This window comes from Salmo salar, chromosome ssa10 (genome assembly GCF_905237065.1).
Source record: "Salmo salar chromosome ssa10, Ssal_v3.1, whole genome shotgun sequence".
Taxonomy (NCBI): domain Eukaryota; kingdom Metazoa; phylum Chordata; class Actinopteri; order Salmoniformes; family Salmonidae; genus Salmo; species Salmo salar.
In genome coordinates, this window is record NC_059451.1 from 15,420,721 (window position 1) to 15,445,819 (window position 25,099).

The window sequence follows — 25,099 nt, forward strand, 5'->3', positions numbered from 1 at the left end:
TTATTTCAAGTCTGTGAGGCAGCAGCCCCTCTGTGCTAGTGATGGCTATTTAACAGTCTGATGACCATGAGATTGAAAAATAGCTTCTGTCTCTCGGTCCCAGATTTGATGCACCTGTACTGACCTCGCCTTCTGGATGATAATGGGGTGAACAGGCAGTAGCTCGGGTGGTTGTTGTCCTTTTGGCCTTCCTGTGACATTAGGTGCTGTAGGTGTCCTGGAGGGCAGGTAGTTTGCCCCCGGTGATGTGTTGTGCAGACCGCACCACCCTCTGGAGAGCCCTGAGGTTGTGGGCGGTGCAGTTGCTGTACCAGGTGATGATACAGCCTGACAGGATGCTCTCAATTGTGCATCTGTAAAAGTTTGAGGGTTTTAGGTGACAAGCCAAATTTCTTCAGCCTCCTGAGATTGAAGAGGCGCTATTGCGCCTTCACCACACCGTCTGTGTGGGTGGACCATTTCAGTTTGTCGGTGATATGTATGCCGAGGAACTTAAAACTTTCCACCTTCTCCACTGCTGTCCCGTCAATGTGGATATTGTGGTGCTCCCTCTGCTGTTTCCTAAAGTCCACGATCATCTCCTTTGTTTTGTTGACGTTGAGTGAGAGGTTGTTTTCCTGGCACTACACTACCAGATTCCTCACCTCCATGTACGCTTTCTCGTCGTTGTTGGTAATCAAGCCTACTACTGTTGTGTTGTCTGCAAACTTGATGAATGAGTTGGAGGCGTGCTTGGCCACGCAGTCATGGGTGAACAGGGAGTACAGGAGGGTGCTGAGCATGCACCCTTGTGGGGCCCCAGTGTTGAGGATCAGCTAAGTGGAGGTGTTGTTTCCTACCTTCACCACATGAGGGCGGCCCATCAGGAAGTCCAAGTACCAATTGCACAGGGTGGGGTTCAGACCCAGGGCCTCAAGCTTAATGATGAGCTTGGAGGGTACTATGGTGTTGAATGCTGAGCTATAGTCAAAGAACAGCATTCTTACATAGGTATTTCTCTTGTCCAGATGGGATAGGGCAGTGTGCAGGCGATTGCATTGTCTGTGGACCTGTTGAGGCGGTAAGCAAATTGAAGTGGGTCTTGGGTGGCAGGTAAGGTGGAGGTAATATGATCCTTTACTAGTCTCTCAAAGCACTTCATGATAACAGAAGTGAGTGCTACGGGGCGATAATCATTTAGTTCAGTTACCTTTGCATTCTTGGGTACAGGAACAATGGTGGCCATCTTGAAGCATGTGGGGAGAGCAGACTGGGATAGGGAGAGATTGAATATGTCCGTAAACATATCAGCCAGCTGGTCTGTGCGTGCTCTGAGGACGCGGATAGGGATACCATGTGGGCCGGCAGCCTTGCGGGGGTTAACACGTTTAAATGTTTTACTCACGTCAGCCACGGAAAAGGAGAGCCCACAGTCCTTGGTAGTGGGCCGTGTCGGTGGCACTGTAACTATCCTCAAAGCGGGCAAGGAACGTGTTTAGCTTGTCTGGAAGCAAGACGTCGGTGTCCGCGACGTAGCTGGTTTTCCTTTTGTAGTCTGTGATTGTCTGTAGGCCCTTCCACATACGTCTCATGTCTGAGCTGTGGAATTGCAACTCCACTTTGTCTCTATACTGACGTTATGCCTGTTTGTTTGCCTTGCGGAGGGAATTACTACTCTGTTTGTATTCTGCCATATTTCCAGTCACCTTGCCATGGTTAAATGCGGTGGTTTGCTCTTTCAGTTTTGCACGAATGCTGCCATCTATCCACGGTTTCTGGTTAGGGTAGGTTTTAAGTCATAGTGGGTACAACATCTCCTATACACTTTCTGATAAACTCACTCAACATCTCAGTGTTAACATCAATATTATTTTCGGAAGCTACCCGGAACATATCCCAGTCCACGTGATCAAAACAATCTTGAAGCGTGGATTCCGTTTGGTCAGACCAGCGTTGAATAGTCCTTAGCACGGGTACTTCCTGTTTGAGTTTCTGACTATAGGAAGGGAGGAGCAAAATGGAGTTGTCAGATTTGCCAAAAGGAGGGCGGGGGAGGGCCTTGTATGCATCCCGGAAGTTGGAGTAACAGTGGTCGAGTGTTTTAGCAGCGCGAGTACTACAGTCGATATGCTGATAGAATTTAGGCAGCCTTTTCCTCAAATTTGCTTTGTTAAAATCCCCAGCTACAATAAATGCAGCCTCAGGATATGTGGGTGCCAGTTTGCATAAAGTCCAGTAAAGTTCCTTGAGGGCCGTCGTGGTATCGGCTTAAGGGAGGATACACGGCAGAGACTATAACCAAAGAAAGTTATATTGGGAGATAATACGGACGGCATTTGATTGTGAGGTATTCTAGGTCGGGTGAACAAAAGGACTTGAGTTCCTGTATGTTATCACAACTACACCATGAGTCGTTAATCGTGAAACATACACCCCCGCCCTCTTCCCCAAGAGATATTTATTCCTGTCAGCGCGATGAACTGAGAATCCAGATGGCTGGACAGACTCCAACAGTATATCCTGAGAGAGCAATGATTTTCATGAAACAGAGCATGTTACAATCCCTGATAGTCAGAATAGGTGGGAGGTGTGGACCAAAAGACCGCTCCGAGTACCTCTCCTTCACCGACGTTGTTCTGGGTCGGCCTCTGGAATCAGTTCAATTGCCCTGAGTGGTGCAAACAAAGGATCCGCTTCGGGAAAGTCATATTCCTGGTCATAATGCTGGTAGTACTGGTAGTGCTGGTGAGTTACCGCTGCTCTGATATCCAATAGTTCTTCCCAGCTGTATTTAATAACACATAAAATGTTCTGGGCTAGCAATGTAAGAAATAATACATAAAAAAACAAAATTCTGCAAAGTTTCCTAAGAACTAAAAGCGAGGCAGCCCTCTTTGTCGGTACCATTTTTAGATATCGGGCAGATGGCAGAAGGGTGGGCGAGCGGATTGCTGATGTCAACGTTGTGATCAGAGTGCCCCATGGTGGCAGTGGGGTTATGGTATGGGCATGCATAAGCTACGGACAAGGAACACAATTGCATGTTATCAATAGCAATTTGAATGCACAGAGATACCGTGACGAGATCCTGAGGCCCGTTCTCATGCCATTCATCTGCCGCCATCACCTTATGTTTCAGCATGATAATGTATGGCCCCATGTGGCAAGGATCTGCACACAATTCCCGGAAGCTGAAAATGTCCCAGTTCTTCCATGGCCTGCATACTCAACAGACATGTCACCCATTGAGCTAGCTTAGGAAGCTCTGGATCGACGTGTACGACAGCGTGTTTAGTTCCTGCCAATATCCAGAAACTTCACACAGCCTTTGAAGAAGAGTGGGACAACATTCCACAGGCCAAAATCAACAGCCTGATCAACTCTATGCGAAGGAGATGTGTCACGCTGCATGAGGCAACTGGTGGTCACACCAGATACTGACTGGTTTTCCGATTTAAAAAAAAGATATGTGACAAACAGATGCATATCTGTATTATTTCAATTGACTGATTTCCTTATATGAACTGTAACTCAGTGAAATCTTTGAAATTGTTGCATGATGCGTTTATATTTTTGTGTATAAATAACAAAACACTGGCAGCTAAAAATACAGTTGCTCATCTGAGAGAGAAGACGCTTCGATCTCTTGCTACTTGGTAGGAAACAACTGAAAGGAAAAGGCCCCCTTGAATGTCCTGCTTCTGAAAAAGTCTCTTCCTTCAAAGTTTGTGCATCTGGATTACTCTTCATACACCCATGTGCCTATAATATTCTTTCTTTGAAACATACACAAATATAAGAAGTGTATGTTTGGGTTGGGGGGGATGGGTGCCTATCATACTTGCAAAAGATATGAACTAGCATTAAAGTAACACCCATGCGCATGTTGTCATAGACTGAGTTTTAATTACTTCTGTTGAAAACAAGCAGCAATAACCATTACATTTAGTCAGTTCATTCATTTCATGAAAGATATTTAATTTATTTCATAACAGCTTGTTATCATTAAAATAGATACAAATATCAATATGGGCAATACTATACAGACCAAAAAAACATTTCCTTTAATTAATGAAGCTGGGCATCTGAAAAGGACTTCAGTCCTTAGTCGTGCAGACCATTGCAATATCTATTGTTTCTTAGAACAACTAAACAAACAAATTGCTTCCTGGCTCACTCTTCCACCCACAGTGATTGGTAACCATATACACTACACGGCCAAGTGTATGTGGAAACCCCTTCAAATTAGTGGATTCGGCTATTTCAGCCACACCCGTTGCTGACAGGTATATAAAATCGAGCACACAGCCATGCAATCTCCAAAGATAAACATTGGCAGTAGAATGGCCCGTACTGAAGAGCTCACTGTCTTTCAACGTGGCACCGTCACAGGATGCCACCTTTCCAACAAGTCAGCTCATCAGATTTCTGCTGCTGCCCCGTTCAACTCTAAGTGCTGGTATTGTAAAGTGTAAACATCTAGGAGCAACAACGGCTCAGTCGCGAAGTGGTAGGCCACACAAGCTCACAGAACGAGACTGCACTACAGCATACAATGACATTCTAGACAATTCTGTGCTACCAACTTTGAGAAAGGCCCTTTCCTGTTTCAGCATGACAATGCCCCCGTGCACAAAGCGAGGTCCATAGAGAAATTGTTTGTTGAGATCGGTGTGGAAGAAATTGGCTGGCCTGCACAGAGCCCTGACCTCAACTCCACCGAACACCTTTGGGATGAATTGGAACGCCAACTGCGAGCCAGGCCTAATCGCCCAACATCAGTGCCCGACCTCACCAATGCTCATGGCTGAATGGAAGCAAGTCCCTGCAGTAATGTTCCAACATCTAGTGGAAAGCCTTCCCAGAAGAGTGGAGACTGTTATAGCAGCAAAGGGGGGACCAACTTCATATTAATGCCCGTGATTTTGGAATGAGATGTTCGAAAAACAGGTGTCCACATACTTTTGGCCATGTAGTGTGTGTAGTACAATAACTAGGATTAAAATAAGTACTTTCAGTATTAGCCTCTATACATTGCTTATTACAAGCATAGCTGCCCATTGCAGGCAAAATTACGTTTTTCCACATTTTTATATCATATCGTACAGCTGATGAATCGAACGCTGTAAAAGTATGCCAACCTTTGATCAGAGTTATTTCCTGATCGGTGGCGATCGGTACCTTTTAAGATGAGGGAGGATTATATTATTTTTAATGAGCATGGCCATATTTCTATTACAGCATATTGGATGACTGTCATTCATATTCCATTCATCCAGTTCAATGTAACATCGATAGGTTTAGGCTACAACATGATACTAAAATGTTCCCTGTACCCATCATGAGGTTGCTACAACCTAGCCAATGAATGAAAGTTTACAATGTAGGTGCAAATGTTGAGAGAATTTTGAGTAATCAAGGTGATCGTGTTACGCTCAATACCACCTTGCACACTCTTGCCTGCATCTAGCTAATCTAGGGTGTAATCATTAGTCCAACAGTTGCAAACAAGAGTTTATATTTGACAAATTCAGGTATTTTTATCCCCGTTTCATTGTTTGCTTCCATTTAAGAAATGTTTTCCAACAGAATCGTCGGAATGAAAACACACCGGATCACACGCAAACAGTTCACTTTCATAGCAGCCACAAAAACAGCATGATCACTTTGCTTGTTTTATATATAATTCCTTCTCGCAACTATCTATGCACTCTCCTCCTCTCACGTTTCCCCTTTGCTTGTGGACTTCGATGCACAACTCGTCAGCCCAAAAAAACTTTCCAAGCCAAACCTTCATATCATGACCGCTAACCGCTACACACAGCCTACATCGTTGTCACGTCATAGTCAACTAGAACTACTAGAACTAATGTGTTAGTAAACCTGCTACAATCATGCAGTACAGTGTACAGTCAGAAATTAGTTTAGCAGTTATACCGGTTGGCCCCAGTGGCAATAAATTAATCAAACCAACAGCTTACCTTGACTTGTGTTGGATAGCCATAGCCAGCTAGCTAACATAGCATCCCTCTCGGTTTGAGCCGGGTGTTTGAGTAGGCTAGCTAAGTGAAAGTGAAAGTTTAAACACAAAAATACAATCAAATATAGCTAGCTCTCTGTCTCACTCTTTTTTATTAATTTTGGAAGAAATTAATGTTCAAAACGGTTTTCTTTTTCTCTCTCTGAGTCAACTACTCACCACATTGTTTGCACTGCAGTGCTAGCTAGCTGTAGTTTATGCTTTCAGTACTAGATTCATTCTCTGATTGGGTGGACAATATGTCAGTTCATGCTGCAAGAGCTCTGATAGGTTGGAGGACGTCCTCTGGAAGTTGTCATAATTACTGTTTAAGTCTACGGAAGGGAGTGAGAACCATGAGCCTCCTACATGTTGTATTGAAGTCAATGTACCCAGAGGAGGACAGAAGCTAGCTGTCCTCCAGCTACATTTGACATACATTTACATTTTAGTCATTTAGCAGACGCTCTTATCCAGAGCGACTTACAGTAGTGAATGCATACATTTCATACATTGTTTTTACCGTACTGGTCCCCCGTGGGAATCGAACCCACAACCCTGGCTTTGCAAACACCATGCTCTACCAACTGAGCCACACGGGACCGCTACACCATGGTGCTAACCTACAGAGTGCTGTTGAGGTTACTATAGACCTTAATTGTGTTTTAATAAATTATTTGTTGACATGTGAACATATTTAGTATAGTTTTATCTTAAAAGGATAACTTTTAAAGTTTCACAATTTTTATGAAATTCATTGAGGATGGTCCTCCCCTTCCTCCTCTCAGGAGCCTCCACTGTTCCTGATAGTTGCTGTTTGAAAATACATTGAGTATACAAAAACAAGTTTGGATTTCCCTCTAGGTTAGGTTACGGCAGAGTCCAAGGGAGATGCTTTCTTCTGAGGGATGGATGGATGGATGAATGCTCTTGACTCCAACAATATCTTGTACAAGTGTATAACAACAGTCTAGAATTTACGCTACTCTTTCTGTGACAGACTGACCAGGTGAAAGCTATGATCCCTTATTGACGTCACTTGTTAAATCTACTTGAAATCAGTGTAGATGAAGGGGGGAGACAGATTAAAGAAGGATTTTAAAGCCTGGACACAATTGAGACATGGATTATTTGTGTGTGCCATTCAGAGGGTGAATAGGCAAGACAAAATATGTATGGGGGTATGGTAGTATGTTCCAGGCGCACCGGTTTGAGTCTGTCAAGAACTGCAACGTTGCTGGGTTTTTCCACACTCAACAGTTTCCCATGTGTATCAAGAATTGTCTCCCACCCAAAGGACATCCAGCCAACTTGACACAACTGTGGGAAGCATTGGAGTAAACAAGGGACAGCATCCCTGTGGAACGCTTTCAACACCTTGTAGAGTCCGTGCCACAATGAATTGAGTCTGTTCTGCGGGCAAAAAAAGGTGGAATTCGATATTAGGAAGGTGTTCCTACTGTTTTGTACACTCAGAGTACAATCTATACAGGAGCTTCTAATCATCAGGTTTGCATGGGCAGGAGTTTGGGCTTTCCGTGGTAACATCACCATGCGGTAAATTGGTTAATAGACCAAAAACAAAGAGTTCCAAACCTCTCAACCAATAACAGCTAGTTTCAGTTTCCCGCTCCCAATTCAGACCACTCCCAGACAGTGCTAGAAAATTTCTTGCTCGATTTTTTTGCTAAAAATATATTTTTGCCCATTTGAATGGAAATCTATTTCAGTAAGGTACTTAAAATTATTACCCAGAAATGATTTGATATGGATATAAAAAACGGTTGCATTGGGCCTTTAAGCTTCTTCGCTGTATGAATTGTAAATGTTAATAATCCGGTGGCCATTTTGGTTAATCGTTCAGCAGTCTTATTTATGGCTTCTACCACCAAGCCGTAAAACAGACAAAAAAATTACCAAAATGGCCACCGGATTATTTACATTTACGTGTAGTCACTTTACCTCTACCTACATGTACAAATTACCTTGACTAACCTGTACCCCCGCACATTGACTCGGTACCGGTACCCCCTGTATATAGCCTCGTTATTGTTATTTTGTTGTGTTACTTTTTACTTCAGTTTATTTGGTAAATATTTTCTTAACTCTTTCTTGAACTGCACTGTTGGTTAAGGGCTTGTAAGTAAGCATTTCACGATAAGGTCTACACATATATTCGGCGCATGTGACAAAGTTTGATTTGACTGTAGGCACTATGGATGAGACTGAATGGCTCAAGAATAAATCCCACACAATGAGGTGATTTAAGGGAACATCAGTTGAGCCATTTAGCCAGCATGAATCTTGCCACGGACCCTCCAGTGATTCCGCTGACCAGACAGCCAGTCATTGTAGCTGCCAACTGAGTGGACGCCTTAGACTCAGGCTATGCTGCAGGGACAAAAGAGGGACACCACAGTTCGATAACATGGCATTTCAGGGAATGCGGTGCAAAACATGCACAAGCCTGTATTACTAAGATGTTTAAAGATGTAGAACTGGCAAGATTAACAGCATTAAGCTCTGACTGGTTAGTCTTCCAGGTTAAAACCAGTTTCCTTTTTACAATTGACTAACAATTCATAAAATCAGTACTCTTTGACCACTTATTTCCTTGATACCGTTTGCTATCATAATACTTATACATTTGTATAAAATGCTATGCTTTAAGGAATTTATATCAATTTATTGATTGAGGAAATTATTACAAGGCAGCAAATACAGTATGACAATATACTGGTGGCTACTTCATACCTTGTACAGAGGCATTAAAAAATGCTCCCTCTGTATTCCCACCGTGGTGACTCACTCTACAATCAGATGCCTTTGTGGAGCTTTTGGAAGTTCTCAATGATTGAATGGCTGTTTGTAATCATGGCCTCTTTGGGTAGTATCATATCTGGGATCCTGGTCCAGACGTGTACTGCTTGGCTTTGGGGTGCATGTCCGACAAGCAGGTCAGGTTCAGCTGAACCTGTAGGAAATGGTCTGCAACGGGTAGGCCTGGATACTCGTGTTCGCTGATCCGTCTACAAAGAGCACAAACAGGCTGTGAAAAACAACATAAGTGATATGGAAGCATATACCTGTCAAAATGCTATCGTTTTAAAATGCAAATTGTAAAATGATTCATCAAAAGATGCACTGTCGTAAACAACGACCGTTAGGGATATTATTTCCAATACCATCATCAGATGAGGCATGCATACGCTTAGAGATGTTGCACCCCTGGATGTTTGCACGGATTAAAGTAGTAAGTAGTTGTACTGTTAGGTTGCACCTCCAGTGTCATCTCTTCCTTGACTCGGACAACACATTCTTGGCCACACACTGGTAAACTATTGAAGCCAGCCCGTGACGGTTCCATTTTTGTGTCAGTGAAAATTCTGGGGCAAGTGATTCCCTTTTCTCTCCCACTCAATGGTAAAAGGGGGGTGGCCATCCCTGCTGCTCCCAGATGAGAAAGCACTGATGGTGACCTCAGGTGCATCTGGACACACAAGGACACTGCACCTAGTCAAGTGTAATAGGCAAATGTGACAAAACGTTTTTCTTGCACTTTCATTTTCAGCTTTATTCAAATGAACACATAAGCGGATTTACAATTTGCATAAAGGCTTAGTACAACCATGGTGCATAAAAATGTATATAGAAAAATACATGAATATAAACAAAAACGAATTTGATACACAATGTTTTACAAACTATTTGTTCATTTGTTGAGTGTTCTTCTGGTTGACCTACAATTTATTGCATAATGGCACTACATAATAATACTAATAATAATATTAATAATAATGATTAACAGCATCACTAATGTTTTACAAATCTGAGCAACCAATAGCGTAATTTTCAATTGAGTTGCCAGGTAAGCTTTCTAAAACACTGTAGGGTTTGTATCCTTACAGGGACCAATGTCATTGCAGTTCAGATGCTGTTCAATTTATCTCAGCCAAAAATGCCCTTCTACTGTTTTGTCTCGGCAGAAGGTGAGATATTGTATTAATTGTGATGGGCTCAACCCCAACTGTAGACCCTCTCCAAAATTCTCCCTTGAGCACGGATCTGAAAGATTTTCTAAACTCCTCGTTCTTCCACGTGTAGAGAAAAGGGTTTGTAACAAAGAGAGTGCAGAAAAACATCCATGAAGAAGTCCTTAGTGCCAATGGCACTGTGGTAAAAAGTGCTACTGATAACACCCAGAAAAGAGGCTGTGTAGTGAGTATGAATATGAAACACACTGCCAACACGTAGAACCCCAAACGTTTGTCCTTTCTGGGGAACGAATAGGGAAGGTTATTTACTATAGGAAAATGTAATATGCTGACCCTCTTCACACTGATCTGCACCCTTCGAAAGATTTTTAAATAGCAATACAGAACAACCATTGTCTGACCAATAATAGTCAACGCCAGGGTACCAGCTGCAAATGGGTCAGAGAAAATGGGCTTCCCTCCTTTGAGCAGTGATGCTGCGGAAGCCGGGAGATATGAGCATCCTTCCTGTGGGTAACGTAAAGATGTGATCCAGGGTAAAATAAATCCCAGCGCCGAAAGCCACGACGCGCTTATCATCCATTCTATGCGTCTTTTTTGGTAGATGGACAGATAGGTCACTGGTGATTTGGTAATCAACACGTATCGGTTGACGGCGATCAGGGAATGGGAGAGAAGAGAGACAGTGATGCCGAGGAATAAGAGTGCATCTTTGAAGGCTTGGTACCCAGCCGGGAAAGGGCTTCCAGAATAAATTCCCACCGCCTCGTGCGGCATCCAAAATGCGCACACCAACAGGTCGGCTATACAGCCGTTCACAATAAACGCATTGCTAGCCGTCCGAAGTTTCTTAAATGTCACGACCAGGTAGACAACCAAAAGGTTTAAAATGGTCCCAAACAGGCACATGAGAGAATAGAGTGCCGCAAGACTGATTTTGGCATTGTGTCCCACATCGCAGTCTGCCAGTTGCGCCGAGTCGTTTTGCATGTTCGAAGAATAAAATATGTTTTTCATACGAAAAAACGGTAAGTGGTCATTTTGCAATATTGTTGATGTTAGTCTGTTCTCCCTCAGTGGAAATTAGTTTCCATATTGAGGCAGCAGTCAGTTGCATTGAGCGCCTGTGGTGATGCTGCAGACACTAGATCAACAAAGACGTATGAGACGACTGGAGCAGAGAGCAGGTTCATGATAACACCTACCCTAAACATATAGCCTACTGCATGTGGCGTATTAATAAACATTGAATGATTTTCATGTGCTATTTCCAATAATTATGATGGAAACGCAAATAGGCCTATATCATACATTAAAGGAATATAGCATAGGCTATCCTACTAAACTTGAATAAGGAAAATCCATAATATGTGATTATATAGGAGTTGAGTCACAAAACCAATGCATCCACATAGAATGGCTGGCTGCCTGACATTTAATGAGACGAGAGTCAGAGAAGCCTTTTGAACATCTAGCCAGGCTAAAACATCCATTTGTTGAAAAATAATATATTCTTAAATATAATAAAATGGAGATTGACTGTTTTCTGTAATCCCTTTTTATTATAGGCCTACAATATTAGTAAAATGTCTTTCCACCAACACCAAGGCTGGTTTTCAATCAGTTGCAGATTGGCCATTTCCAGAAAGCGTTTTGAAGAGTGTTTGATTTGATACAGCAGGATGTCCTGGAAGGAGGCCGAGGGGAGTTAACACTTGATTTAGAAATGGGCATAAACTGTTCAGTTGATGGCAATCCTGACTGAGAATTCATCCAGTGCACAAAAAAAAAAAAAGACAGACCCGAATACCTAACTCTCCCTCCATACTGGACTAACTGCTGTGCAAATCTAATGCACTTATGCAAGCGAAACATTTGAAATGCACCATTTGCCAGATTGAAACGCGGCCTATATATAACAGGCAGGAAATGTGAACACCACTGTTTTGATAGATCATTGAAGGGTGTATACAAAGCCAAAACCCATACCAGTCAATGGCATTCCTCTTATTATCCACCATGACTGCAGCATTTCAATAGCTACAAGACACTTATACGAAAGAGAATCAACATGGCCTGGATTGGAACAAACTGAAATGGGAAGAGCCCCATGCATTTGGATGTTTTAAATGATTCAGCAAAGGGTTTCGAACCATACAGTAGCTCACACAAAACAACTTCGTATAAAAACCACACAAATAATCATACTGTAGTGTACATTATAGGTTACACCTTACACAATCTCCAATGGCTGATTTAGAGCAAATTATGTTCTCTAAAAATAAAAATAACCAACAGTCCTATTATGTGTACCTCATACAGGTAACCCCCTGTATATAGCCTCGCTAGTGTTATTTTATTGTTGCAACTTAATGATTTTTCAATAAAAAAAAAGATATAATAAAATGTTACTTCAGTTTATTTTAGTAAATACTTTAACACTTTTCTTTCTTAACTGGATTGTTAGATAAGGGCTTGTAAGTAAGTATTTCACTGTAAAGTCTACACCTGCAGTATTCGGTGTTTGTGACAAATACAATTTGATTTGATTCCTTTACAAGGCAGTTTCACGTACACAGGAAGACTCTCTAAACATGCTGTAATGAGAAATGGAAACTGCCCAAGTCACACCCAGGAAATGATCTAAGCTCTCACTATAGTTTTCTACAAAAACAAAAATAATAAAACAAAAACAACCACTTTATTAAGGGAGAAAAGTCGAGAGAAAACAGGAAAGAACAAGAAAAGTCAATTTCACAGTTTTTTTTGTTATAGTTATGTAATCAAAACAGGGCTGTTTGGCACCAAGCTATGAAGCTGTGAAAAACTAAACGTCATTAGCAATTCAAACGCATGCAGAATTCATTACTGACTTGTCCCTTTAAAGACTGTGCTCACAGACACACACAGGAGTACCAATTGGTAAAAGGACAGGCAGAAACAATAAAAACTATTTTTTTTAAAACCTCTGTCACTGATGTATAAAGGGAACGTTCACCTAAAAACATGCAATGCTTCCTTATCTTGAAATGTATCTTTATGAACCATAAGAAACTAATTGACTCTTGATTTATTTAGTAATGAAATTTAAAATCGTCACATGTTCACATATGGCAAATATAGTTAGACTAGAAACAATGCTTCCAAAAAGTTAATTTCTTCGTTCAATATTTTACAATTTTGTATTTGGTCATCGAAGATAACAATTGTCTCTGGCTGTTTCCAATCTCTTTCAAGATAAGAAATTCAGGTGAACTACCCTGCCTAAGCAAAGATGATACAAAGCCCTTTATTGCAATAGAAGGCTCTGTGTTGATGTGCCTAGCTAGTCATTTGAAATAAGTGCACTATTTTAAAAAAAGATGCTATGTTCGGTTAGCATATTCAAACAAATTATTTACCTGTTTGACAGCTGAAAGGCTATACAGGTGTGAAACCAAGACAACCAGAATCAGTCGGAGCTTGTGTTCCTTCCTTCCTTCAAATACAAATGTACTCTTATCTGTCAATATGGCAAGTTCTGAAGAGAAAAAAAGAGCAAGTACAATAAATAATTTACAGAGGCAAGAATCTTTAAAATGCGTTTTTATTTTGTTACTTCCTTTAGAAACCTGCATTAACTGTAAATGTAAAATATATACACTGAACAAAAAAATATACAACGCAATATGTTAAGTATTGGTCCCATTTTCATGAGCTGAAACAAAAAGATACCAGAAATGTGCTATACGCACTAAAACTTATTTTGCTCAAGTTTTATGCACACATTTGTTTTCATCCCTCTTAGTGAGCAATTCTCCTTTGCCAAGATAATCCACCTGACAGGTGGGGCATATCAAGAAGCTGATGAAACAGCATGGTCATTACACAGGTGCACCTTGTGCTGGGGACACTTTAAAATATGCAGTTGTGTCACACAACACATGTCAATTGGCATGCTGACTGCAGGAATGTCCACCAGAGTTAGTGAATTGAATGTTCATTTTGTCTACCATAAGCCACCTCCAACCTCATTTTAGAGAATATGTCCGTATATCCAACCGCAGACCACGTGTAACCACGCCATCCCAGGACCTCCACATCCGGCTTCTCACCTGCGGGACCGTCTGATGAAACTGTGGGTTTGCACAACTGAAGAATTTTGGCACAAACTGTCTCAGTGAAGCTTATCTGTGTGTTCGTAATCCTCACCAGGGTCTTGACCCGACTGCAGTAGAGCGTCGTAACCGACTTCAGTTGGCAAATGGTGACCTTCGATAGCCACTGGCACACTGGAGAAGTGTGCTCTTCATGGCTGAATCGCAGTTTCAACTGTACCGGGTAGATGGCAGACAGCGTGTATGGAATCGTGGGGGTGAGCGGTTTGCTGATGTCAACATTGTGAGCAGAGTGCCACATGATGGCGGTGCGGTTATGGTATGGGCAGGCATAAGCTATGGACAATGAACACAATTACATTTTATCGATGGCAATTTGAATGCACAGACATACTGTGACGAGATAGAGGCCCATTGTTATGCCATTAATTTGCCGCAATCACCTTATGTGTCAGCCTGATAATGCACGGCCCCATGTCGCAAGGATCTGTACACAATTCCCGGAAGCTGAAAATGTCCCAGTTCTTCCATGGCCTGCAGACTCACCAGACATGTCACCCATTGAGCATGTTTGGGATGCTCTGGATTGACATGTACGACAGCGTGTTCCAGTTCCTGCCAATATCCAGAAACTTCGCACAGCCAAGCCATTGAAGAGGAGTGGAACAACATTCCACAGGCCACAACAGCCTGATCAACTCCATGCGAAGGAGATGTGTCGCGCTGCATGAGGCAAATGGTGGTCACACCAGATACTGACTGTTTTTTTTCTGGTCCATGGCACTACCTATTTTTTAAAGTACAGTATCTGTGGCCAACAGATGCATATCTGTATCCCCAGTCATGTGAAATCCATAGATTAGGGCCTAATGCAATTATTTCAATTGAATGATTTCCTTAAATGAACTCAGTAAAATCTTTTAAAATGTTGCGTTTATATTTTTGCTCTGTGTACATACAGTAAGCATACTAAAATGCAAATGTGTCTACTGTATGAAAAAATACTAATCTAAAGTTATAACATTTTCATAACATACTGCTTGAAAAAATATATGCAAGTAAGAATTTTTCTGCTATTAAAATTGTACATTTCATGGAGGTAGAATACTTGCATTAAGATTCTCCATTTTGAAACAAAATAATTTCACTGCCAGGACTGTACAGAGGCCTAAAATAATAACAAAAATGATAAAATCAGTGATAAACAGACGCTTCTGTACCCATTTTTTTTTTTGTTACCCAAATCAACGTCAATAGTCTACTACATAAAATAAAAAAAATAAGAAGCATCCAAATATATGGATCCATTGTTACAAGGTCCAACAGAAAAATGTACTTAGTTGGGCCACAGTATGCCATACTCATTGGTAGAAAACCAGCTTTGATAATGACCGCTGCATTGTGCACCCAATATGACATTCTAAAGAAAGCATTTTTGGGGGACAGTTGTGCTTTTCAATTTTTTTTAGGAACCTCTACCTGCAAAGCTGAAAAGTTCTCGCCATCTACAAGCTGAACTAATTATAATACACACAAGCCAGGAAAAAAAAGTCTCTGACTTGTTTTTACATTCAACACAAACACGACACACAACATGGAAATATTTCAGTAATAGCGATGAACTTCCACTGCGCCTTAATTATAAAACAACAAACATAATTGGTTCTACAGTAGTGTGTGTGTGTTTAAAAATAGGCTGCCACGAATCAAGTTTCGTAATCTACAGCGAGTCAATGTGGGCCGAATAACACTGAAAATCTGCTCATTAAAATCAAACATTTTCCCTTTAAAAAGAGCATGATTGCAGTGTCTGTGGAGTGCAGTGTCTGTGGAGAGGGTTGCTGAGCTGCCTGGCATGAACAGTATACTGTAGGGACTGAGGCTTGTGTGGTGTCAGTCCAACACCACAACTCAAATTTCCTCTAGTAATGACCACGGGTTTGAATCATCCGTTTAGTTCGTCATGCTAAGCATACAGTACATAGTCACAAGGCCTACACAACGCTGGTTGAAGGTATGACTTTAGTTATCATATCATGATAGGATAAATACTATCGTTGTCCCATTTATATGCAAATCTCCTGTAGGCTTGCAACAGAGGAGAACATTATTAATTAGTTCCAATTGAAAAGGGGGTACCAAAACCCACCCGTCGATTGAATTGATTTAATCAAAACAAACAAAAAATATTTTTAGAATAGTGAAGAGACAGCATTCATTTCTTCCCTATATGTAATTCTCTTCCATTCACATCTCTTCGCTTGATCCCATCACCAGAGGACTGCACACATGATCTCTAGACAACCCCCTACACACACGGTCACCACTCAACCTCTTTCATGCACGCGCGCAAACACTCGCTCACATGGGCACATACATACATATTCTCATAGTCTATGGTACGTAGATGCTACTACACACGGACGTACACCGTCACGCACGCACAAAACACAATCGTAAATAGGAGAGCACTTTACCCTGAGCCTGGTCCTGTAAATACTTTGTTGATAAGGAACTCGGCTCGCAAAATACCGTACGCCGCCTCTCCATTAATTTCACATATTTTGATCTAGATATATTGTTAGTGAAGTAGTTACACTCAAGAGACAAAAATAGAATTGTCATAAACCAAAACATGTTCTTTAACCCACTTCTAAATAAACATTTCTTTATCCAGGCAACAAAATTGTCATATTTCATGTATAAAATCCTTTCTCGTCTAAAAAAGAAAATACATTTTTCCCCCCCAGTACAAGTCATGTGTTGTGTATACAGTATTAGCACATAAACATATAAAAGAAAACAGATATGTGACGCAGGAAAGCCTAGAACCTACTGTATATGGCCGGATCTCAGCTTTAAAGAAAGAGCACTCACATAGTCACAGCCTGGCCACGCCTAATTATAGCTCGCCAGAAACAAAAAATAAAAGACAAAAGCTAGGTAAACAAATCGCCCTTTGTAAGCATTATCCAAACAGTGACTGCAGTTAGGGTGGATCGAGGCCGTCTGAAGCAGACAGAAGAAGCCCAAAACTCAAAGTTCCATGAGCCCTTGGGAGTTTGTGGCTGTCGATGTGCCTGTCTCCAAAGACCACACCCATTCAGATGCCACGGTTTATTAATTTTCCTTTCAGTATGCGGGAGAGAGTGGGGGAGATATTGAGAGAGAAAAAAAAGGGGGTGGGAGACTCCATCCCATCCAGGTCAGAGGTCCAGTGTCAAGGTGTCTGTCTGGTCTTGGTCAACGCAGAACCAGCGCTTTAGTATTGAACATATTCAGATTGAAGGGACTGCAAGAGACGGAGAAGGGAGACAGAGAGACAAAATATGACAGTGAATCACAGTGGATTATAACACAGCCTCTGGCTCTAATGCAAATAGAAAAGCAAATCACTGCATCTAATTGTTCAAGTGTTGACGACAAAAAAAACAAAGGGTGAAGGTTGTTATCTAACAAGCCTGTGTGAAATATTCTATTCCTAACAGGTTACACTTGAACGGTTGGTTACAAAGGTATAGAAAAGCCATTAAAATAGACAATCATTTAAATGTCAAATGCATTTTCCTGGACTAATGAATAGATTTATGGTGGACAAGACAGACAGGGTGTCTGTGTGTGGGCAAGAGTAGGAAGCTGCGAGGTAGAGAGCAGGAATTAGCAGGACTGGCAAACAGATGGGGATGAGATGAATTGTGCAAGAAGGGAGAGAAGGTCATGGGATTCTGATAGGGTATTGGAATTCTGATAAAGGAACAACTCCACTGACTGGCAAAACAAGGAGACAGTAATACAATATTCTCCATTCTCAACCAGCCCCTCTGCAGTGATGTAAAGTACTTAAGTAAAAATACTTCTTAAGTAGTTTTTGGGGTTTCTGTACTTTACTCATTTATATTTTTGAGGACTCTTACTTCACTTCATTCCTAAAGAAAATAGTGTCGTTTTTACATACATTTTCCCTGACACCCAAAAGTATTGGTTACATTTTGAATGCTTAGCAGGACAGGAAAATGGTCTAATTCCCACACGTATCAAGAGAACATCCCTGGTCATCCCTACTGCCTCTGATCTGGTGGACTCACTAAACATACATGCTTCTTTGTAAATTATGTGTGATGGAGTGTGACCCTGGCTCTCTGTACATAAAAAAACATTAAAATAATAATTGACTTTACTTTTGATACTCAAGTATATTTTAGCAATTACTTTTACTTCTGATATAGTGCATTCTGAAAGTATTCAGACCCCTTGACTTTGTTACATTACAGCCTTATTCTAAAACTGATTTTTTTGTTAAATCCCCTTATCAATCTACACAATACCCCATAATAACAACGCAAAAACAGGTTAAGACGTTTTGAAAATGTATAAAAAAAAGAAGAAACTGCAATATGACATTTACATAAGTGTTCAGACCCTTTACTCAGTACTTTGTTGAAGCACCTTTGACAGCGACTACAGTCTCGAGTCTTCTTGGGTATGATGCTACAAGCTTGGCACACCTGTAATTGGAGAGTATCTCCCATTCTACTATGCAAATCCTCTCAAGCTCTGTCAGGTTGGATGGGGAGCATCGCGGCACAGCTATTTTCAGCTCCCTCCAGAGATGTTCAATCGGGCTCCAGGCCTTGGCTGGGCAACTCAAGGACATTCAGAGACTTGTCCCGAAGCCACTGCTGCGTTGTCTTGGCTGTGTGCTTAGGGTTGTTGTCCTGTTGGAAGATGAACCTTCACCCCGGTCGAAGGTCCTGAGTTCTCTGGAGCAGGTCTTCATCAAGGATCGCTCTGTACTTTACTCCGTTCAGCTTTCCCTCGATCCTTTCTAGTCTCCCAGTCACTACCGCTGAAAAACATCCCCACAGCATAATCTTGTTTCTCATGGTCAGTCCTTTAGGTGGTTTTCGGCAAACTCCAATCGAGCTGTCATGTGCCTTTTACTGAGGCGTGGCATCCGTCTGCCCAGTGTACCATTAAGGCCTGATTGGTGGAGGGCTGCAGAGATGGTTGCCCTTCCGGAAGGTTCTCCCATCTCCACAGAGGAACTCTGGAGCTCTGTTAGAGTGACCATCGGGTTCTAGGTCACCTCCTTGACCAAGGCCCTTCTCCCCCGATTGCTCAGTTTGCCCGGGCAGCCAGCTAGCTCTAAGAGTCTTGGTGGTTCCAAACTTCTTCGATTTAAGAATGATGGAGGCCACTGTGTTCTTGGGAACGTTCAATGCTGCAGACATCTTTTGGTATCCTTCCCCAGATCTGTGCCTCGACACAATCCTGTCTCGGAGCTCTACGGACAATTCCTTCAAACACATGGCTTGGTTTTTGCTCTGACATGCACTGTCAACTGTGGGACCGTATATAGACAGGTGTGTGCTTTTCCAAATCATGTCCAATCAATTGAATTTACCACAGGTGGACTCCAATCAAGATTTAGAAACATCTCAAGGATGATCAATGGCAATAGGATGCACAAGCTCAATTTCAAGTCTCTTAGCAAAGGGTCTGAATACTTACGTAAATAAGGTATGTTTTTTATTTTTAATACATTTGCAAAAATGAAAACAAACTGTTTTCGCATTGTCATTATGGGGTTTGTGTGTAGATTGATTAACATTTTTTTATTTAATACATTTTAGAATAATGCTGTAACGTAACATTTGTAAAAAGTCAAGAGGTCTGAATACACTGTACTTAAGTATATTTAAAACCCAAATACTGACTTTTAGTCAAGTAGTATTTTACTGGGTGACTGTTTTATTTGAGTCATTTTCTATTAAGGCATCTTCACTTTTACTCAAGCATGACAATTGGGTACTTTTTCCACCACTGTCATAAGCACTGTCTGTCACATCACTTGTTACCTTATTTTCACACCGTTTGTGGGCTGGTGGTTGTGGCTGCTAGTATGGTATGTGTGTTACCATCACCTAGGAAGGGTGAGGGGTGTATATTGGAAGATATTATTCATTCATTCATTCATCTATCCTTTACTTATTTAGTAGGCATAGGCAAGGTGATGGGGATTGAACGTGAATTAACTTGATATCTGTGCAAGAGTAGCAGGTTTTGAGCCAGTCAATCCTAAAATGTTAAATGAATGATAACGGTGCAACAATCTAGGTTGGCTGAGAAGCAGTGGGTGAGAATTCTGGCACTGGCGTTGCTGGCGCAAGTGTGGGAAGTTCCAGGAACTAGCCTCAGATGTCAGGCCCTTGTGGTCAGGGCCTATGAAAGGCCTCCATGAGTTCATGGTAAAGGAAGGAGGAGAATTACTGGGCTCGCATCTCAGGAAATGAGTGAGCTCTATAGTATGACTGAGTCTGGCACTGGACCACAACTAACAACTGCTTTTTGGAAGGGAGGTTAGGATTTCCCTCTGGGTTGGGCTAAGACAAAACTGAGGGAGATGCTTCCTTCTGAGGGATGGATGAATGCGCTTTACTCCAATAATAGCTTCTACAAGTGGATAACAACAGTTTAGAATTTGCACGGTGTTCAAAACATTAGGAGCACCGTCTCTTTCCATGACAGACTGACCAGGTGAAAGCTATGATCCCTTATTGATGTCAACCATTAAAATCCACTTCAATCAATGTAGATGAAGGGGAGGAGCCTGGTTAAAGAAGGATTTTTAAGCCTGGAGACAAATCAAATGTTATTTGTCACATGCGTCGAATACAACAGGTGTAGACCATACTGTGAAATGCTTACTCACAAGCCCTTAACCAATTGAGACATGGATCGTGTATGGGTGCCATTCAGAGGGCAATGGGCAAGAAATAAGATTTAAGTGCCTTTGAATGGGGTATGGCAGCAGCTGCCAGGCCCACCGGCTTGTGTCAAGAACTGCAACGCCACTGTGTTTTTCACATGCAACAGTTTCCTGTGTGTATCAAGAATGGTCCACCACCCAAAGGACATCCAGCCAACTTGACAACTGCGGGAAGCATTGGAGTCAACATGGGCCAGCATCCTTGTGGAACACTTGAGGGGGGGGACACGTGGGCTATTTGAGAGAAAAAACGATGAAAAAACGTTTGGCCACACTAAGCTTGCAGTCACACAGATCCACTGCGTAATTGCGCCCCACTTGCGTCTATCAAACAGCAACACGCGTTAGAAGTTAGTGTCATGTTTAAAAAGTGTTGTTAGATGTCTCTGTTATTACATTTCCTTATGTTAAAGCCAGAAACCTGAAGGAACCTCATTGACATCCAGCCAATCAGAAGGAACCACATTGACATCCAGCCAATCACCCAACCAGGAGGAACCATATTGACATCCAGCCATCACCCAACCAGAAGGAACCAGCCAATCACCCAACCAGGAGGAATCATGAGGCCAGTGCACAAAAGCCCTTTGTTTATACAAAATCAACCTGGTTAGTAGTTAAAGTGCATTTCCAGTTTAGTGTTGTTTCTGTTGCGGAGCTTTATTATTTTTAATTGGTATGTGATGATAGAATCCACTCAATAGAGGTGAATAAGATGAAGGGATAGTTTGGGATTTTGGCAATGATGCCCTGTATCTACTTCACCAGAGTCAGATGAACTCGTGTACACCATTCTTATGTCTGTGTCCAGTATGGAGGAAGTTAGAGGCTGTTCTGCAAGCCAATGCTAACTAGCGTGTGCTAACGCTAGTTAGCAATTGCGCTAGAGTTATTTTGCAACTTCCATCAACTGCGGGCAGAGACATACAATTTTTATCCACAAGTTCTGGGGAAGTAGATAAAGGGCCTCATTGCCAAAATCCCCAAGTATCCATTGAACAGGTCAGGAAATAAAGTGAATTAGCAAAATGTCTCCCCACCAATACACAATGGAAGAGGAACTTCATTGTTCATAACACTAATTAGGGTTCTGCCCAAATGTTCCAGTAAATGCTTTCAACTCTAGATGGGTGGCTGGTGTGAAATGGCCTAATAGCCGTAGTTGGTATGTATGAAGTAGGCATTTAGAGTGGAACTAGGCCATTGTAGGTCCTTATTCAGCACCATGAAGACAGACAAGGAATAGAGTTCAGTGGAGCAGCCAGAGAGTTAGACACACAGACAGCGGAGAAGCTACAGCAGCAGCAGGAAGAGGACGACTGGCTACAATCATAACATGACAACATCCGCACAAAAAGGAAGGAAACTCGTGTTTGACGGAGAAGTGCAGAGGGGAAACACAAGAGGTCAAAAGAGGTCAAAAAAGGGTCACAGTGGAAATACCAAAAAGATGCTACTGTTGGAGTTTTGTTTTTTCAGGTGGTGAGCACACACACTTACGGGGATTGAGCGACTGAGGTAGCGGCCAGAGGGTCTGCTCAGGCCGGAGTAGCCCCGTTTTTGGGATCTGTAGGGGCCATACACCTCAGGCCCGGGCCCCAGCCTGCCTGCAGCATGGTGTGGGGCCCCCGCGAGGCCACCGTGGCTGAAGATCCCGGCGGGGGAGGAATTATACTGATTGTTGTTGGCCTCTTGGTGGTGGTAATTGGTGCCAAGCGTGCCATTAGCCACGTAGCAGGAACCAGGAGCCGTCCGGCCCGATGGAGTGATGGTGACGATGGACGAGCTTGAAGAGGAGGGTGGTGATGAAGTGGGAACGAAAGGCGGCTTCTTATTGTCCTCACCGCCGTTGGCTGCATACAGGTTGCCTAGGGAGCTGGCTAGCCTGGAGTTGATGGAGGAGCTGAGATGTGTGGGGGGGGTGGACAAATATATGGAGGGAAAGGTAGCAGGAGTGGGAACATGTAAATACACAGGGACACACCCCAAACAAACACACTGACAAGGGGATAGCCACTGCCTTTGCTTTCACAGGCTAAGGAGAGGGCAGCTACCTTTGGGTACGGTACATTGGCTCTGATAGGAGACTGTATAAACCGGTTGTGTGTTAATCAATCAGCTAACAGTGGAATAGGGGATTGAGTCAGACATAGACAATCTATATTGTCAACATGCAGTCTGATACAGGAGCCTGACTACCCCATGTTAGTGTAATGCACACCTTCGGCACTGCAGGCATTTTGCCAGATTCACCAGGGGGGAAGCTGGAGTTCTCATTGCCATGGCTACCTACCTACACATTCACAGTTATATCACGCAGTAGAATAGAAAAAGAAACATTCACAAATCCTCCACAGAGCAAAGTAGATCCGGTACTGCTCAAGGGGGAGAGGTTGATGATGCATATTTTCTCGGTTATGTGCATCTGCCTGTGCCGGTCTCTTGCACAGCAAAATGCGGGGGATTTAGAGTCGGTCTGTTGGGAAAGCACACTGCCTGCAACACATCAACCCTCTATGTGAATCGGTCTAGTGAGCCCCACACACACACACACACACACACACTGTTCAGCCCTGCATATCCTTCCACTGGTTCTCAGGGCATTGGGTAGTCACAGACAGGCAGAAACACAACCAGGGGACTGAGACAGCCAAGAAAGATATGACAGGACAGGAAAGAGCAGGAAAGAGGGGGAAGAGAGAAAGGTTATAGAATAAACCAATCTACAGGAGGCAAGAGAAAGGGTAAGTGGATAAATGGAGGGATGGGAGGCTACGCAGGATGAAAAGGGAAGAAAGAAAGAAGTGTTTAGATAAAAAAAAAAAAAGGAGTAAAGGGTAAGAAGTTTCCGGGGAGGGGTGCGTAGGGGGGAGGGTGCAGGCTCACCTCTTGAGGTTGGACGCCGAGGAGGAGGAGCTGCCGCCAATTCTCTTGGCGCTGGCCGAAGCAGAGGATGATGGGACTTTGGAGGACTTGAGAGGGGAGATGGTGCCCTGAGTGCCCACTCCGAGGTTCATCCTGCTGGGAGAAAGAAAGAGAACGATGATTTGGACGTAAATATTGTGAGGTGGAGTAACAAACTTAACAGCTGTTAACAGAAGTAACAACTTTTGCCAACATACACAATAGTTTCTTCTACTACACACATAGAAAACATGATCTTCGTCGGGCACACAAATTGGATAGTGTACACCCCTTAAAGACATTAAGGACCTACAGTGCAAATCCCATTGTTAGAAACAAACAACGTATGGGCAAGACTTTAACGACGACCCCCAGTGAAAGATGTACCCAGTAACACCAGACAATGTTACAGAACGGTATCTGAAGGACTATTTATTAGGTAAGGCACTTCAACAGCACCATAGTTGAATCTTTGATATTAGTATAATATAATTGAAGTGTGAAGGGAGTGGGAACGAATAAGATAATAGGAGACAGAAAAAAAGCTGGTTCTGGTACGAGGCATCACTCCCAGCTCCTTCATAAAAGCAGTCTGTCTTTGCTGCTCGTGGTCATCTGTGAACTATCAGTCTGTACTGGGCTGAAGGACGCTCTTATTTCAGGAGTACAACAACTAGAGGAGATGTGCTAGCGTGATTATCCTCTGCCTTTCAGTGACACACACACGGAGACACACACATTTGAGTAGGTGAAAGGAAGATGGCTAAAGTAGTGGGAGGAGAGAGCTGTCGAAGAGCACTCTTCGCTCGCTCCTCTTTGAGGAACACTTATTAAGGGCCGTACTCTAGCACAAAAGAGGGAGTTCAATTTCCATCAACTCTTTTCACAATCCAAGCCGCCTCTCCTCTCCAAATCGGTCACATACACGTGTTTAGCAGATGTTATTGCGGGTGTAGTGAAATGTTTGTGCTTCTAGTTGACAGTGCAGCAATATCTAACAAGTAATATCTAACAATTGCACATGTACCCAATACACACAAATATAAGTAAGGAATGGTATTAAGAATATATAAATATATGGACGAGCAATGTCAAAGTGGCATAGACTAAAATACAGTAGAATAGTATAAAATACAGTATATACATAGGAGATGAGTATCGCAAGATATGTAAACATTATTAAATTGACATTATTAAAGTGACTAGTGTTCCATTTATTAAAGTGGCCAATGAAGTCCGTGTATATAGACAGCAGCCTCTCTGTGCTAGTGATGGCTATTTAATAGTCTGACGGCCTTGAGATAGAAGCTGTTTTTCAGTCTTTTGGTACAAGCTT

General features: G+C 42.4%; 2 protein-coding genes across 7 annotated transcripts in view; both read right to left on the minus strand.

Annotated features, from left to right (window-relative positions):
• Positions 1-8,793: 8,793 nt before the first annotated feature.
• The window catches only part of cdc14ab (cell division cycle 14Ab), a 60,808-nt gene continuing 44,502 nt past the window's right edge, over positions 8,794-25,099 (minus strand). Inside the window, exons 14-16 of one of the 6 annotated variants that reach the window (XM_014216013.2) lie at positions 23,746-23,877; positions 22,360-22,762; positions 13,564-17,382 (exon numbers count right to left, since the gene is read on the minus strand). In XM_014216013.2, coding sequence (XP_014071488.2) covers positions 17,353-17,382; positions 22,360-22,762; positions 23,746-23,877 — 565 coding nt within the window. In that variant the 3' untranslated portion in view covers positions 13,564-17,352. The other 5 variants (XM_014216012.2, XM_045687380.1, XM_045687382.1 and 2 more) reach the window with 5 other exon arrangements.
• On the minus strand, positions 9,255-11,171 carry gpr88 (G protein-coupled receptor 88). The gene has a single exon (XM_014216884.2). It carries the CDS (start codon positions 11,008-11,010, stop codon positions 9,937-9,939), a length of 1,074 nt encoding a protein of 357 aa, XP_014072359.1. The 5' UTR covers positions 11,011-11,171; the 3' UTR covers positions 9,255-9,936.